The 17,808-nt window shown below is 38.8% G+C and overlaps 1 protein-coding gene across 20 annotated transcripts in view; it reads right to left on the bottom strand.

Moving 5' to 3' along the window:
* Positions 1-447: 447 nt before the first annotated feature.
* The window catches only part of ATP10B (ATPase phospholipid transporting 10B (putative)), a 227,591-nt gene continuing 210,230 nt past the window's right edge, over positions 448-17,808 (bottom strand). For all 20 annotated transcript variants that reach the window (XM_085591030.1, XM_085591032.1, XM_085591039.1 and 17 more), the window contains 13 exons: positions 16,838-17,017; positions 15,717-16,302; positions 15,097-15,203; positions 14,315-14,441; positions 12,634-12,818; positions 10,254-10,566; positions 9,039-9,115; positions 8,372-8,497; positions 7,085-7,285; positions 6,423-6,503; positions 6,211-6,315; positions 5,587-5,774; positions 448-3,983 (listed from right to left, as the gene is read on the bottom strand). In XM_085591030.1, coding sequence (XP_085447156.1) covers positions 3,488-3,983; positions 5,587-5,774; positions 6,211-6,315; positions 6,423-6,503; positions 7,085-7,285; positions 8,372-8,497; positions 9,039-9,115; positions 10,254-10,566; positions 12,634-12,818; positions 14,315-14,441; positions 15,097-15,203; positions 15,717-16,302; positions 16,838-17,017 — 2,772 coding nt within the window. In that variant the 3' untranslated portion in view covers positions 448-3,487. The remainder of the gene's footprint in view (positions 3,984-5,586; positions 5,775-6,210; positions 6,316-6,422; positions 6,504-7,084; positions 7,286-8,371; positions 8,498-9,038; positions 9,116-10,253; positions 10,567-12,633; positions 12,819-14,314; positions 14,442-15,096; positions 15,204-15,716; positions 16,303-16,837; positions 17,018-17,808) is intronic.

Below are 17,808 nucleotides of genomic sequence, written 5' to 3'. Positions count from 1 at the left end.
CATCTCCACTGAGTATTAAAAGAGAACAAACTGGAATCCCTCCTCTCTCACACCTGAATAGTTCTGGGTTTTACAGTGCACAGTTATTGCTGACTTGCAGCAGATAATCAGCAATAACTGCCAGAGACATCTCCAGCTGGCCGTGTTGAGACAGACATGAACAAAGTGTTTGCACTTCCTGCATCTCGTGGTTAAAGTGCCCAGGATTTGCCAGTTTTGAGAACATGAAGGATGGCTCTTCGCTGACCACTGCAAGCAGCAGGGGACTGCATCTCTGAGCCAACAGACCTGGCAGGTCAGTGTCTGCTCACCTCTGTGTGACATGTCACCCCCTCTTTTTCACATAGGTAAAGCTATGTATAGCTCAAAGCACTGCTCCATATGCACTATCATTAAAAAAAACATCATAGACAAGAATAAAAAAGAATGCAGTAATTTCACACACCCTTCCATTAATTTGTTTTATTGTCCAAGCATATGAAATATTGAATATCACCAGAGGATACATTAAAAATGAGACACCTGTTCTGTTATGAAGCATTCACATTAGAATTAATGGAAATGGACCTTGACAGTATTATTAAATATATCTTGAAATAAATAAATAAAGCTGCCTTGGAAATCCAGTTAGGTCTAAATAACCCATTTAGTAAATATACTTCCCTCCTTCCAAAGAAATTCCTTAGGAGACTATCTGTCTTGCTGTAGGCATGTTTTCACTGGAAAAGAAAGTATTTTCTCTAGACCTTACATCCCCCAAGGATGGATAGTCTCAGCTAATTTACCTCATGATCAAAGGGAAGTAAGTGCCTACTCAACATTTTTTTTTTAACATGAGATGGTTCATGGTAAGTGCATAGCCAGGAGCAGAAGGAAGATCACACTGTTTAGCAGTTAACATGGGTCCAAACTGAGGCAGCATCTGCTTCAGAGGATGGCTGGCAGCACTGCACCCAGGAGAGGAGATACAGAAAGCTCTGGAGCCAGCTGGAATGCAGAGGTCAAGCCTTGCATGGTGCTGCCTTTCTTTTCTATTTCAGCTTTCTCTCTCCTCCAGGATCAAGGAAAATGAAGGGGTGGTTTTTCTCTATGTTGCAAACTCTCCAGGTAAATTCATCCATTGGACCATTTGTGGTAATCTACCACAGAATGGAATTATCAGTTTGTATGTTTAGCTACAGAATTATTTAAGGCATGCAAAATCGCATCCATGCAAAATTGGATTATTTATTTTTTTCCTTTAACTGACATAAATATTTTTGGTTACAGCCTAGAAAATACTTAGACAAGGACTCTTCCACTTCTTTTATTCCCAGACACAGCAGGAAATGCATCACTAAGTAGCTTTTAGGGGTTATTTTTGTTGGAGTTCCAAATCAATCCTGTTTTCCCTCCCCTCTTTGCTATTTCTAACCCTAAGCCAGGGCAAAATGCATGTAGAACCATTTTGCAGACTTGATGAGAAAACATGAGATTAATTCTTGGCTTTCAGTTCAGGAAAGGCATACAATTGGCATTCAATTCAGATTTGGTCAAACATTACCTGTGCACATTCATACATTTGTCACCTGACTCTTCTGATAAGGGCTCCTACAATGCAGAGGAGCAGCCTCTGGAAACAGGAGGTTGCTGCCCATGGGTGACAGTAGAAAAAACACTCCTTCACCTCTGTTTTTTGTCCTTTCAACAACACACAAGGCATGACCTTATCATACTTATTTGTATAAAACAATTTTGAAGTACAATGTGTAAAGAATTGACATCTTTAAGCTCAAAGGAAATGGACCATTTAATGTAAAAAAAAAAAGCTGTGAATGGTAAAGGATTGCTCTTTAGTCTTGCTGCCCCAGGTCCATTCCCAGCTAGTGAGCAAACATTTGAGCAATCTCACCTTCCATTAACAATAATCTCATCTATAGCTATTTTCCCTCATTTTACTCATCAAGCAAAAAAAAAAAAAATCTCTTACTGAATTCTTTAATTACTCACAATACTTTAACCAAAGGAGTTCTTACATATGATCTTGCTCTGGCTACCAGAAATCCCAGTGGGAGATATGCTACTCAATTTTGCCTGAGTTATTTTAAAATAAGAACTTGAAGACTCTAGCTACAGTACTTAGTATGACATAAAGAAGTTAAATTAGCTTTTGCTAAATAGGTTATTAGAAAGATCACATATTGTCATGGGTAGTAAATAGCTAAACACAGCATGTATAAAAAAAGGGTAAAAACCTCATAAATCAGAAGCAGTGGTAAATTCACAAAAGTACAGATGGTTTGAATTTTAAACTAGGTAAGATTTCATCCCACATTGTGAAGAAAAACTTGGGAAATGGTCTTACTAGTCAACATTTCTATAAGAAATATCAGTCACCTTTCATTGCATTGCAATAAGTAGTTAAGATGGTGACATCTTATGGTTTTCTTCTGCACCTTTTTGCCCTGAGATACCAAAAAAGGGCTAACATATTATGCATATTTTGGTCATTTTACGCCATGTACTTACTACAAAGTGATTAGGGACCTTCATGTATGGCTTGTCAAAATCTCCATTATTGAGGTCCATCAACTAATGAATGTGACCCACTGTGTGGAGGAGCATGATTCATACTTGATTGAATGCAGCAGCACCACATAACAATACAGGGAACTGAAATAAGAAACTGAATTTCTAGAAAAAAAATCAGGGACAACTTAAGAATTGTAGGACATAAATCTTTGAATGTGACTTGTTATATCTGTCTACTTTTGTAGGTATGAAGAAATAGACTCCTCTTACCACTGAGTTGTCTTGGCAGTTACGTAGTTCAATATTTGTATTCTTCATCTTTATAAACTCATTGGTCCTTTTCTTAACAATATCAGGTCAAACTGCTATCTGCATAAAAATCCTAAGCTTACTCTTCAGGGAACACAGGCTTTAGAGCTGATGTTGGTGTAAAGACATATATTAAAACCTGGAACATTCTTTAATGCCTCTCCATTGCTATTATTCTGCAAGTACTTTTAGTATCTGCAGGTAGTAATTTTCATGCAGAACTGTAATTTTGAAGTTACTAAGCTCTTCTTAAGACTTTGATAGTAAAAATCTAGAGTGGGATGCATTGTTTTGACTTGGTTTAATAAAGCATGGATTCTCTTTCTATTAACCCAATAGCATAATAATAACAATAACATTGAAACTTCATGAGTATTACCTATTAATATGATACAAAAATATCTGTTGAAAGAAAGTAATTGTGCAAATCTCAGCAGCTGCATGATGCTCATGTAATGTTCCTGTGACATCACCAAACCAGGAAGATCAAAAAGTCATACTGATAAACTCAGACAATGCATTCAGTTAAAATTGCATATTGGAGTTGCTATTGCACTACTCCAGTTGCCTCTCTCTCCATTTCCAGTGAGCATAATGGCTAAGCATAAACATTTTTATTTTCCCTGTTGAGTCCTTCTCCACATGGATTCCATTTCTGAACGTTTCTTCAGAGTGTCACTGAACTCACTGACCGCCGGTGGCTTCCATAATTAAAGTTTTTGAGATAATCTTTAGTCAGTTTGCCACCATCCTGCCCAGGAGCTGTTTCCCTGCTGGCTACAAGGGGTTGATGGCCAGAGGAATGCCCTGCTGAAGAATCAGTAGCAGCAGATTCTTCCTCTGCCCACCTGTTAAAGAAGTAATAGCCTTCATCCTGTGTCCTTCTCCCAAGATTAGAGGCAGAAACTCCCTGGTTTTCTGTGTCCCTGGGAGACAGGGCTGCTGCTGAGGGTAGAAACGGTGACACACATAAACAGCTGATGCTTTGGTCAAGGTCATCATTAGATGCAGATGATGCCACAGGTGCACCAGAAGTAGCTTCTTTTCTTGATCTTAGTTTCTGGATTTCAAGATCCTGTTGCTCCTTAGGAAGTTTTTCTATTTGCTGTGCTTTCAGAACAAGAGATGCTCCAAGGGTTCCTCGTAGGGCAAAAATAAAGAACCTGATGAAGAGGAAGGGAAAGGATTTTTTTACCAGTGGGCTCATTCCATAATCTACATCACATATCCCAAATACAGGTACTAATTTTGCTCTACAGGAGAGCAATTATTTTTAAAAACCCTGTTAGAGGGAAGCCAGAACCTCAAGACACCAAGTGAGAAGATAAGGACCAAGCAGCACAGTGTGATGGACCATGGAATGGAAATTAAAATTTAGTGCATTTTAGCAAAGGGTGGTTTCACCACTGCTGTGATCTGCTGGCACAGCTCAGTTGCAGTAGAAACAGGTCCTGGATATTCTGCAGATGAAGGACTGTGCAGGAAATAATCTGGGGTACCAGTATAAAGGAACAGCAGTCGTCCAGATTTGAAGATATGAATATATAACCCTTAAGCTCAGTAACCTGCTGAGGCAGCAAGGATCTTAAGTGTGCTAAATTCCCAAGATGGAGACATGAGCTCTCTAACCACGTGTTTGATGAAGCTCTCAACAGAAAGCTCAGGGTCAAAAATGACACTGTGAATGAGGGCTGATAGGAAAAGGAAAGTCACACAGGAGCAAAACAGACTGGAAAAGGATGCCCTGCCTAGAAGACATGAGACCTTACTGAATTGTGTGGTTTATTCTGATCTGAACTTGTATTATATAACATAAAAATCACAAGAGCATCTCAACTCAAATGGGAAAATAATAATAGTTTGAAGAAAAACATCATCTATTCTTGAAAAGTTCTTTTTCAGTCCAAGTTAAGGCTCAGATTCTAATGCCTTAAAGCACTTAAAAAATCAGTTACTAAAAATATTGTCCTGAATTTTGTAATACCAGCATGCTGCATTACTTCATGGGAATTAGGATGAGAAGGAAACTAGCAAGATAATCAAACCTATTTCTTTCAATGTCCAAGCAAATAACAAATAAATATTTGAAACAAATGGTGCAACTCAAAATATTACCTGCTTTAAGAATTACTAATGTACTGAACACCACAAGTTCCCATATGTATATGGGAACAGAATAATTCTGCTTTTTAAACAATTTTTTCAGCAACACATCACAATAACTATCCCTCTCCAAATATTTTCCAGTCTCAATTAAAGTTATCTTTAACATATCTGATTTTTTGCAGTACAAACTTAAACTAAAATTCTGGATGCATTTAATATTTTCATATAGAAATGCTCTTAAATTCAGCTTAGTAATACATCATAATGTACTTAAAACCAAGAATATATTTAGTAACTGTCAAACACATAGGAATATTTCAAAGTTTTGCTTATAATCTTGATCTGCTCAACAACACTGTGATTATGACAGTGAACAATTGTGTAGTTGATCTGTACTGGTAAATTTTGATGCACCCCAAAAAGAAAGGTTTTCCTGATGGGAAAAGTAGAAGACACATAGTGACTGATCTAGGGTTATATAACTGAATAAACAAATGGTTCATGAACTGGAAGGTTGAACTCGGGCATCTGACTTGCACACTGATCAATTATCCCTGTGCAGCACGTGTCTGACACATCACATATCTGTACACATCAGAATTGTTTCTTCACTCACATGTCTGCAAACCCACAAATGAAATCAGAGGAAAACATTCAAACCTTGGCAGGAGCGCGATGACAGGGGTGATGAGGCACAATAAATAGAAGATGGGGTCTTTGAGCTGCCTCTCCATAATCCAGTAGGGGTTGGTGGGAGGGCTGCAGAGCAGGCAGGCAGCGTTGTAGATGACGGAGAAGATGAGGTAGAAAGCCACACTGCAGATCATCACCACCAGCTGCAGCACGGTCTGCAAGCACAAGAGATGCCAGTGAGACCCTGACTGGGTGTGAGACAGGGGAGACACAGACAGCTGGAAAGAATTCATCTAACAGTGCATTTTACTGAAATCTGCAGTAGGAGAAATAGCCAGAAATTAATTTAGGAAACAGCAGGGAGTATAGTTCTCCAAGTAGCACGTCCTCATATATGGAGGTATGCAAATATTTTGTACTGTCCTGTCCAAAGGCATGATAAAAACAAATTCTGTCACTGTGCACATGAAGGTATTAACCTGGGGCTAGTAACAAATTCTGTCACTTTGTGAAATCTTAGTGTACCTTTTACTTACTTTTTGTGACCCAGAATTCAGGTAAATTACTCTGAAAGAGAATTCTGTGCCTACACAAGATGCAAAGTTCACAAAAAAAACCTAGTGCTGTGAACAGGACAAGTCAAACACGTACCCATGTTTTCATTTCTAGAGCCTGGTGCAAGAGGATGGTCAGGAGGGCAATGGTGTTGATGGGGTTTCCAAAGGAAAACACATCTATGTCGGAGTCTTTGTACATCTACAAAACAGGCAGAGAGACTGTGGTGAATCCTGACTATTCAGAACTGAATTTACTGCTTCTAAGGAGGACAGGAGAGTGAGAATATTAATAAGCCTGTTACTTACCAAATAGGGGACAAAGAAGCAAATGAGACTTTGATAGAAGGCATCCAACATTGTAATAATAAAAGTTGACAAGTTGTATATCTGCAGGAATTTATAGATAACAGTCATTATGATGGGATATATGTCTCTAGCCTGTCCTGCAAACATAATTGCTGTCTTTCTTCCATTCAGACTACTCATTACTGCAACTAGTCTCCTTCCATGAATAAATACCTCCTGAGCAGCTGATTAAACTGAAGACTTATCTCTAAACAGGCATTTTTAAGTTGAGATACACCTTAGGAATATTACCAAGTCAACCAAGAGTATTAAAAGCTGAATTTTGCCAATGTTGCCTCCCTTCAGAAGGGATCTTATTCCTCAAATTCTTTATCCAAACTCTTTCTAGTATTATAAAATTGATCAAAAATCCTTTCTTCTAATGCAACCCTTTTTTGTGCCATTTTAATTTGACTATTTGTTATATTTAAAGTTATCTAGTGACCTATGGTGTCACAGCTCCCATGGAGCAGAATGCATTACTGGAGAGACAGAAGACTGGGCTCCTGTTGTTTCAACATTCCAAGTAATTCTAAACTCTTTCCTTCCTTCCCTCATTCCTAAACAAAAAGTCCTGTGGTCCTTGGGATTATCAAGCAGTTTTTTCATCAATTGTGACATACCTCTGAATTTTGCCCATTTTTGTACAGCTCTGGCAGACGTAGGAGCATTTCTGCAGAAACATCTCTGTCAAGGGCTCCAAAGAGAAGAGGGGGCACTGAGGTGAAGAAGAGGTTGAAAAAAATCATCTGCCAGTAATCTATCATGGTGCTGCCTGAGAAGCCACAGAAGAACTGGTACCAGAAGAGCAGGTTGACATAGCACTGGGGAGAAGCACAGACAAACACATAGCTCCAACTGTGGTGTTTATTGAGACACTGGGTATTAACAGAGCCTCCTAAGAGGACAGGATTTTGGTTAAAGGCACTGCACTTCATTCCATAAAGCAATATACCTTAAGGGTGATCCATTGTGATACAACTTTTTGAAAGCCATTATGGTTCTTTGGGAACATACCAGAGAATAATTAAGTAAACTGTTCACAGCCCTGAGCACCAAATTTTAGAATCCTTTTGGAATCTCATTGTCCATGTGTAATCAAAGGTGTGTTGCTCCCTAATGCTACGGGAGAGATTAAAGAAAAGCAGCACCCCAGTCTGGAGAACTATTTCACATTGTGAATAACTAGCCTTTGAACTCTAAAAGGATGTCAAGTTAAAAAAAGCAGTTTCCACTACAAATTTTAACAGTAATAAGAAATAATCCTTATTGAAAATTGTTTAAAACTTCACAAAAACCCAGATACCTTGAATTTTAGGTAAAAAGCCTTTCATGCTCAGAGCGTATTTCATGTCAAATGGACTTGTTTTCCCAGTCTAGTAGAAATTGAATTACTTCATTTTTTCCCACTTTATATCATACTTCAATGCATAGATCATTTGCATATACATTAGATTTTTAATAAAAATGACAGATATGAATGCATCATTACTTGCAAGTGCTACCATATAAAAATTCAGAGGTTTCACAGGCAGGCAATTCTTAGTGCACACTCATCTACATTAGAGTGCTAATAATCTGATCTCCCTTATGCAAATTTTATTTTGAGGCTCTTTGGTATTTTTAATAAAGTTTCTTTTGCTACCATAAAAAGTTACTATGCCTTGAGTCTTTTTTCCCTCTGGAATAATGCTGTTTCAAAATATATTTAGAGCCTGTTTTTTTCTAAATGCTCTATGCAGCACCTTGCTAAGAAGGAAGGGGCATACTATAAACTTGCAAAGTGAAGAAACATGAACTGTATCTTAAAAGGTAAGATTATAACCTGCAAAAACCAACAACCAAGAAAACCCTCAGACTTGGAATTAATCTTTGCTATGAATAAAACTTTGTAATTTTAATCATCTTACCACATTTTTGTAGAAAAAGTAAATCACCATCTTTGCCAGGCGAGCATAGCACCAATGGCCGTGGACAAGAAGAAGCTTTTTGAGATGCTTAAATCGGGATATTGCAAAGTCACTGGCCATCACAGCCTTTGGGAAAAGGAAAAGGAGATTTACAATACATCCTTTTCACATGCTATGTAAAGAAATTTGAACACAGATATTGAAATAATTTCCTACTATTGAATATTGTAGAAGAAACAAACCAACAAACAAACCTTCAAGAACATAGTTAGCATTTTATATCTCTGCAGAGCTCTCCATTTAAAGAGAATAAGGAAATGGGATGGAAAGGATTCAGGGCAGAAGACAGTGGAAGAGAATCCACAAAACCTGGAAACCTGGAAATGCAGCAGCTGAGAAGATTCAGAAACCAGATGCTCAGTTAACACTGGACAGACATCTGCTAATTTTCCAGTCGCGTGAGCAAACACAGGTTTGTCCTCACATGATAATTTTTTGGCTCAAAAGGCTCTTTATTTTGTGGCTGGACCCATAATTACAAACTGCATATTAATTTATGATGCCATTGTGCATTTTTAAGATGACACTTGACAATTTAGGGCTTCTATGAGACTTATTAAGCCTCAAGGGACTACCTGACAAAAGAGGAAAGAAACTGGAACAATACCTGCATGCCTTCTTGGCCAGATATTCCAATTCCAACATTAGCTGCTTGAATCATACTTACATCGTTTGCACCATCCCCTAGAGTGGGAAGACAGGAGAGAACAATAACAATGCAAGAAAGGGTGCCTCCATCAGAAGGAAATAATCTCAGCTATGCTGATTATTTCAAATATTCTGTACTACCATGCCTCTTGATCAGGAGAACTGATGCGTGGCATCAAGGCTCTGGTCTTGGTTTCCCTCCTTCCAAGGAGACCTGGCTCCACCAGGGCAAAATCCAGCACTGGGACCAGCTGGGTGGTGACACAGCAACCCCAACACCATTGACATCAGCATCACTTTGTGTTTCTGCTTGGCTAAATCCATATGCTCAGGAACATGTTTTGTAACACCCTATTTCACTGAATTCTCTGAATCTATGACAAATTTGATTGCAGATGACAACGTAACAAGCCCGTTTCAAGAATTATTTTGCTCATTTCAACTCCCAGCAATATGTTAAGTATGTAACCAAATTTCCAGGGAAAGAACAGCCATGCTTATTGCTTGCAATGTGGATATTGTAAATTAGGTTAGCTGGTAAAGTAAATGAAGCAGAAGGCTGAAAGTTTATGGTTTGAACTCTAAGGCAAAGTAATATTCAAAAATACAAAAGAATCTTCTGTTTTGTCCACAGAGGTGTATTTGTTTAGTTTGGAGTCATCTACATCAATTCATCAAAGATTTTAGTGGCATCCCTTACCAAAAGTGTGGAAGAAAACTCAAAGCATTTCACAATATTTGGAGGTAAAAGGCAAATGAGTCAGTGCTTAGTACCACTCTGGAGATAATTCTGTTTTCACCAGGGAAAATCTGACAGGAAAAGGGCTTTATGAAAAGATAAAATAGTGACTAATCATGAGTGATTTCCAGGCCCAAAAAAAAGGACATTTTGGAGGTAATATGTACATGTGTTTGTACTGATGTGCATGAAAGGCACTGCTGGGAGATTCTGAGTTTGGAGTGCCTTTATCTTATTTAAAGGGGGGCAGATTTGCTGAGTGAAAGCTGAAGCGGGACCTTTATAAGGATTTTGATCAGGAAAGATTAACCAATGCTGTTTCCTCACTGCGTCTACCCGAGGCACAAAAATCTGCCCCGTACAATATATTCCACACGTTCCTCTTCAAGAAAGAACCTGCTTGCCCTGTCTCTGTGAGGTGCAGCGTGGAGGTACCTATGGAGAGGGTCATGGCTTTCAGCTGCCTGCGGACGAGCTTGACCACCATGCTCTTCTGCAGCGGGGTGGAGCGGCAGCAGAGCACGGAGCGGCAGCGCCGCGCCAGCGCCAGGAACTTCTCCTCCAGCCCTCCCTGGAAGATGATGTTCAGCGTCCGTCCATCGATCACCAGCCCAAACTCGGGGCTGGGGGCCTCAGGGGCTGAGACAGATGTTGGGATGATGCCAAAAAATTTTCTCTGCGGTTTGTCGTACTCGTAAGTCTTCTTCACCTCTTCCAGGGTTAAATTCAAGAGAGATTCGCAAGTCTCCTGTGAGAAAACAGGGGTGGTTCTAGAAATAGTTATCTCCATCTCCCTTTACAGCACAGCACCTTGCCAAATGTATGTTTGTATAATCATGCCAGTGGGTTTAAGCCTATCAGATAAACATTAGGGGAAATTTACTGAGAAATGCAATGATTCATCTGATTGGAGATTATTTCAATATGACACCATCCAATCCCTCAGTGAAAACACTGTGTATTTTATCAGCCAGTTAACTGAGGTAAGGAATTATTCTAAAAGAAAATATAATAATCGTTACATCACGAAGGCATGTGTGCATTTATGCTGAGAGTTCAGAAATGAAAAAGAAAATATTTTATTTTAAGGAGATTGAAAAATCGAGTCTGAAATGAATGATGTGAGATATTGCAGCATCAGCTTCCACAAAAAATAAACTGTGGTAAGAGAAACAAGAGGTCTACATTCTCAAAATTACCCAGTAACTTTCAGAGTTAGGCCTTTTCTAAGTCACATATCAGGCATGTGTCACAATTAGAAACCTTTATCTTTTCAAGCATTGAGCCTCAAACACACACCCCTTCTGTTTTAGCAAATCTGCTTAATGTTGGATCAAGTCCCCTTTTAGATGCCAACAACTGGAATTGACTTCATAATAGATAGAAACAGCTTTAAGGGGAAAATTCCCACCTCTCCCATCCAGATCTCCTAAATTGGCACATCACTATCAGAGAAAATCCAAAATGATATCAAAGTTACTTTACTCCCTCTTAGTATTCAAATTCCTCCTTCTGTGACATGGCGCTGAATATCTGAGGAGCTAATCACTCCTCTTTCTGCCTTTTCTGTCAGCTTTATTGAGTGATGATTCAGTTCTATAATGTTATTTTCACTTTATGTAGCATAAGGTACATATGTAGGATGTTTGCAAGATTTAAATTACATTTAAGTGGGAGGTTCTGGAATCAAATGTACCTCTGACATCTAATAAAAACCTGCACCTAGCATGAACACTTAAAATCCCTAAAAATATTGAAGAAACGTCATCTTTCTGTGAACAAACCAAAAACAGTAGTGGAAATTCCTGGTTTGCCTTGACTTGCCTTTTGAAACAAATCCACCAAGCTGCCTAATTTTGTTGGATCTTCTTGGATGATATTTCATTTTCAGTGTTGGAATAAACTGCTGGGCTCAGGGGTAAGGAAAGCCCTTCCCACTGATGCTACTTCAAGACCTAACTTTGGCAAAATTAACAAGATAAATGCTTTGTATATATTACTTGTGTCCCTCACTGCTGCTATTGGCAGCCTCTATCAGGAATTTGTCTTTGGTTTAATTTTGAAAGTGAGAGGACTAAATCTAATAGTGGAGAAACACCAGTGTCCCCTGAACCATGGGGATTCCCAAAGTCCCCGTTTATATGCAGATTGCTTCTGAGCCTGGATCCAGGGCACAGAGGCTGCTGTGGGTAGGTGCCCATGCTGGCATTTCTGGGAGCCAGGGTGGTCCTGCCTGTAGCATCTTTGCTCTGGCACAAGCCACCATCTAATTTCCATCCTAAATGTATTCATTCTGCTTCCCGTTAAAGCAGATATGTGTTTCGAATGAAATTACACCTTGGAATGTTTTCTGTGCCAGATTCCATATTATCTTTGCCTGTTTCTCTATTTCCATGACATTGAAAGAGAGATATTTGCACAGGGTCTTTTCTCATTTGGAGAGCTGCAGACAAAAGCAGTTAAAAGTGGGCCATCCCACTGCTCCATGCAAGTGCCTACCATCAGGAAAAGTCAGTATTTACTAATCCTCACAACAGCTTTATTGAGAAAAGCAAGCTTGTATTGGTAACCCTGGTTCTCTGGGGAGAAAAGCTGGGACAACACAGATGGGTAACTTGTCTGGTCACACAGGGAAGCCCTGCCTGCCCTCCACAGCCTTGGAAGAGCTGAACTTACTGTGCCTCTTGCTCCTAATGCCATTTGGGTTTTTTTGAATGTTTGTTAAATGAGGTCTAAAGCAACGGAATGCCAAACTGTAAGACACAAAGAAAAGGTAGGATAGCAAATTCTGTGCATTTTGTCTTTCTTTACTCACCTTATTTTCAGTGTTAATGGTGAAGACAGTGTCCCTTTGGTTCAGAAGTTTACAGGAGTATGCAATGTTAACTGCTGTCTCCTGTTTGTCTCCTGTCAGCACCCAAACTTTTATCCCAGCTTCTCGGAGAGACACAATAGTGTCAGGTACTCCATCTTGCAGGCGATCTTCAATCCCTGTTGCTCCTGGGAAAACAGGAAAAGAAAGGAAATAATTTTATTTTTCTTGAAAATCAAGTTGCTATTTTCTTGTTTAAAAAAAGCTCTTTGCTTTCCAATCATGCTCCTGAACCTATTGAGAAGTGAACCAAGGTTTTGTCCAACAGATAAACATGCAGGCACATGATCTGCATTTGGATTAAGGTCTGAATGTGTCAGCAATCAAGTTCTGTCTCTTCATTTTGTCATTGCAAGAACAATGCATTTTATTTCTTCCTAATAATCCAAAATGACAATATGCTGGCAGAGGAATCACAGCATATGAATTTTAAAAATACTGCATTAAGTCCCATCAAAGCAACCAGAAAAGATGAACTTTGACGTTTAAATGGATGCTGTCCCTGTTGTCAAGTCAGATGCTTCAGCCATCAAAGGCAGAAGAAACAGTACAGTATGTTTTCTTTTTGAGCATGCACAAACTTAGAAGCAGATGCCAACACTCATCCTGATGATGCTGGGAAATGACCATCTGAATGTTACAATAGTCCTTATCCCTTCCACTAGAGGTCAGTTTGGAGATGCTATAACTGCGTTACATTAAAGATAGATGTTGATTTAGGCTAAGGGAACACTTTTTGCAAATTAAAGTGTGAAAGCACATAGAGCTTTCGTAATTGGCAAAGGTAACAGACTCTGACAAGATCTACATTGCCTCTTATGTGGTCTGCTTATGGCATTTACCATTATTACTCTAATTTTTTAAATCACTGTAGAGATTATGAGAAGCCATACTGCAAGCTATTGCTTGCAATCACAGAAATTCAACAAAGTATGGGCACAAATTGCAGTCACAGAAAAATGAGACTGAGACAACTCCAAAAATCAGTCATAAAGAACAAAATGTTTGCAAACAAAATAGAGTAGAAAGCACTGAAGTGCTCCATAATTTAACAGAATGATGTTGTTAGATATGACGGTGATGAGTGATGCAGAAATGTCAATCAGTGTAAGTTTTAATGCTAAACATCTTTTTACAAAGTGCACAGAGCAAGCACAACAATGCAACAACAGCAGGAAATCAGTAGTGAAACATCTACATGTTTAAGTTTTTGGATTTTATAATACAATTCAATCACCAAAATTCCATCATAATTTGTGTTCAAAACTGAAGTTAATTTACAGTATTTTATAGGCTTATATAAGGATATAGATGCACGACTGAATTGTGGGAACCTCATTATCTACTGTGTCAGCTGAGCCACAGTATTAGCTGATGTGCATGTTCTTTGCTCAGGGCACACAATAGCTTCAAGCAACTTTTTCAAAGTTACTGCTGCCCAAAATGCATGAGAACTTGTATAGACACTGTCATTGGATTTTATTTCCCTAACCTGGAGTTTTCCAAACCACCAAGGAAGTATTTTAGATATAAATTAATATAAACTGTTGTCTGCCATAGTGCCAAGACTATCACAGGAGAGCAAGTGATACTTCACGCAATGACAATTTTTATTTTTAGCTACCCAGCAGGGTGAGCTTGGTCTCCAGATGCTGTGCTGTCTCTATTAACAGCTCCTCTCTGTTGTCAATTGCAGCTTCTGCCTCCCGACGAAAATTGGCCCATTTTTGAAAGTCATCTTCATTCAAGACCTGCATAACACAATTGAAACTGTTTATTTGAAATTTAAATAAAAGAGGAATGCCAACGTTCTGGATCACAGACTTAATTCCTATCCATACTGGTAAAGTACTCTGTCATCTTTAAAATAACACAGACTTTTCCAAGAGAAAACTACAAGAACAAGTAGTTTGAACAAATGACCTACAGCTGAGACTCAAAAATATGATGTAGTGAAACTATTGCTTAGATGAGAGCACAGTTTCTGAGGGCTGATCTACATTTCTCCAGAGCTTGAATATCATCTATTTGTTGCACATTGACAACTTCTGTATGAATGTATGACACTAAGATACACTAACTTGGGCTGAGAGCAAGATTTTTGAAAGCTGAATGCCAAACAAAAGAGAAAAAGGTTGGCTGCTCTGCAGATTTTGTTTCTTGCTTGGAAGCACTGTAGAGTAGGTTTGCTGGAGTTACTATAGGAGAAACAGAAATAAATGTTTTGAGACTGACTAAAAATCTGTCATTTGGTGACATTGAGGAAAAAGGAAAAAAAGACTCAGACAAGGCAAATAGAGGGACAAAGAGATGAGCTATATCTGGCTGGTTGTCTGAAGCAGAATTATAACCACTGCATTTTTCTAGCAATTCTGTTGACATATATGGAACCTGGTGCTCTCCCACCTTCTTAGCTATGCACAGAGTTCGGAGTCCATCATGGGCATAATAGTCCAGATGCTTCTGTGTTCTTTCTTTTATTCGTTTCAGTCTCTTGTCTGAGCTAATGTCACCTGTGAAACACAAGGAAATGATCCCATATTTTAAGTACAGATAATTTTTGATCTAATGGCCTAAGATTAAAAAAGAGTGGGCATTGGAGAAAAGTGGATTCCATTATAATACCAAGTTCTTGAAAAGCTCAAAAGTATTGGCTGTGCAGAAGCTGAAATCTTGCTAAAAACTCCTGTTTCCTTTAAGATAACATCACTTGTGGGTTTTTTTATTAATATTACAGAACTCTTGCTGACAACCTGAAAAAGAACGGTCAGGCCCTTATGACAGTATTATTGCAGAGTACACAATCCCCTTGGGTTAGTATTATCAGTGAATTTTAATTATCCCATTCCATATTCTAAGCACTTCTGAAGTAGAATAAGTATCTCAGTTCTGATCTGAAAGGATAATACTAGAAAAAGCTTATTCTTTCTTTATATTCCTAATATCTAGATATAATATTCCATGCAGAAAAGACTACAGCATCCATTGTTAGGAGACACAACAGGAAAAGCTCTCCGGCTAATTACCTTTGGTGGAGTTGTCCAGCAGGTCCATTATTACAGAGTCAGCACCTTTTGTGTAGACAACAATCTCCTTGGTTAGAGGGTGTCTCACCACTACAGACATCCTTTTCCTGACTGAGTCAAACCCCAAGGTGTAGAGGATATCAAAGGTCAGGAGCGTGCCCTGTGGCAGCTGCACAGTGACCTGCTCGGGCGTCCGCGACACGAGGATGAAGCCGTAGGCCTGGGCAGCGTAGACCAGAGCTGCCTCATCTGGGCTCTCAGCCTCGTAACAAAAGTCTGTTGGCAGAGAAGTGTTGGTTGCAGACCTAAAAACTTCATCCAAGGAAGCAGTGCCAATCTCTGTGCTGCCCTTGTCCTGGAGTTCCTGGCCTCCACTGCTGGCAGAGCTGTCGTTTTCATTGTCACAACTCTCCAGCACAGCAAGAGGCTCCTCGGTGTTCTTTGCACTGAAGCTGGCACCAAGTTGTGAGCTAGACTGAGATGATGAAAAAGATTGACTAAGGCTTGCTAATTTTAGTCTTTGAAATATCTGATGAATCTTTTCTAGGGTGATTCCTGAAGGTTTTATTGGTGGTGGGATTGTGACCTAGAAATATTAGAAAAGCAAAGGTTAAAAATAAATAAATGTGAACATCAAGACCCTTCTCAAAACCTCTCTCTACTTTTCTGCCTCTAAATGACAATAGCAACAACTGCAGCTTCCCTTTTCCCCCTCTTCTGCCATTTAACTGTAGTGGAAGGATTTGATAAAGAAGTCATATGTGAGATAGCATCCAAATTTGTATCTCTTCCTCTGAAGCAAAGATCTAATGAAGCCCTTGTAGTTCTGTCAATTGCCTGGCAGATCAGAGAATACCCAGTGTGTTTAACAAACTTCTTACAGCATATATAATACAAAATCTAAAAGAAAAAGTGCAGATCCTGTGGTAGCCTTAGCTATTCATCAAACATAAGAAGACAAGCTAGGAAGGAATACACAGGCATGGAAGCAGTAGATATTACAGAAAATGTAAAGGAACTAGAGGACAACTCTCAAACAAACAATTTTCACTACTTCAGTGTTCACTGGACACTATGTTGTTAAATGGGAATGATCCATTTTCCTCATGTATTTAGATTACCCTTTGTCTTGGCGCAGTAGCTGTGGAGACCAGAACTGAATTGCAAATGGCAAGAGCAAGAAAAAAGTCAGTAAAGGATGTGGAAGTCTTCATATGTATAAAAGGAGAAAAACTTTCAGTCTGGAGGGCAGCTTCTCGCACCTGCCTCAGCAGCCTGCTATCAGGAGTCACGTCCTTTTCCTGGAAGAGAAATTATTTAGTGAGGATTATTTTCATTTACCCTTGTCCTCAAGGAATAACTGGCAACTTCATAGACTTCTCAAATTTAGACTTAGAAAATGCCTTTTGTACTTAACATCTATGGAAAAAAGATGTCTTTCAAAAAGCTGCATAACTAGATAATTAGAAGGAAATGCATCTTCAAAAGGAAGACGATCTCAGAATTTTATTTCTTTTGAGATCTAAAAATCAGAAAAATCTATACTATATCCTTTAACTTGGAAACTGCTGACTCCTGAACTAAAGGGCATTCCAGGAGAATGTATACTTGGGTTCTCCCAGTTTGGTGAGGAAGCTGATAGTTATTTCAACAGAGAACATTTTGTGCTTATGGTTTAGTTATAGCAGTATCACTTTTTGTTTCCAGAGCAGTTTCATTTTTCACCCAGAAAGAAGAGTGCTCTCAAACTTTTCTTCTTCAGTTTTTGCAATAAATAAATGAATAAATAAATACATACATATTTACTTGTTCCTGAAATGTTTCTGTAATTTTACTACCACTCTCTTTTTACCTAAATTTGCAAGCCAAACTACTTAACAATGTCACTTCCCTACAATTTAATTTGATGTAGAGCTATGGGACTATTACTTTTAATAGAAATTTTATGTTAGCAGAATCTGGTTTGGATTAAATTCAGGCCTATATTTAAGAAGGAATTCCAAATTTAAAAGATGTCTTCTCATGAACCAACACTTTGGCTTGCTTTCTTTAAGGAAATGCCAAAGTTATTTAGCTGCTTTCTAGCTCACCT

Source organism: Lonchura striata, chromosome 13 (genome assembly GCF_050655825.1).
Source record: "Lonchura striata isolate lonStrDom1 chromosome 13, ASM5065582v1, whole genome shotgun sequence".
In the NCBI taxonomy this organism is placed as follows: Eukaryota; Metazoa; Chordata; class Aves; order Passeriformes; family Estrildidae; genus Lonchura; species Lonchura striata.
The sequence above is the reverse complement of the archived record's forward strand: the minus strand, read 5'-3'. Positions and strand labels throughout refer to the sequence as shown.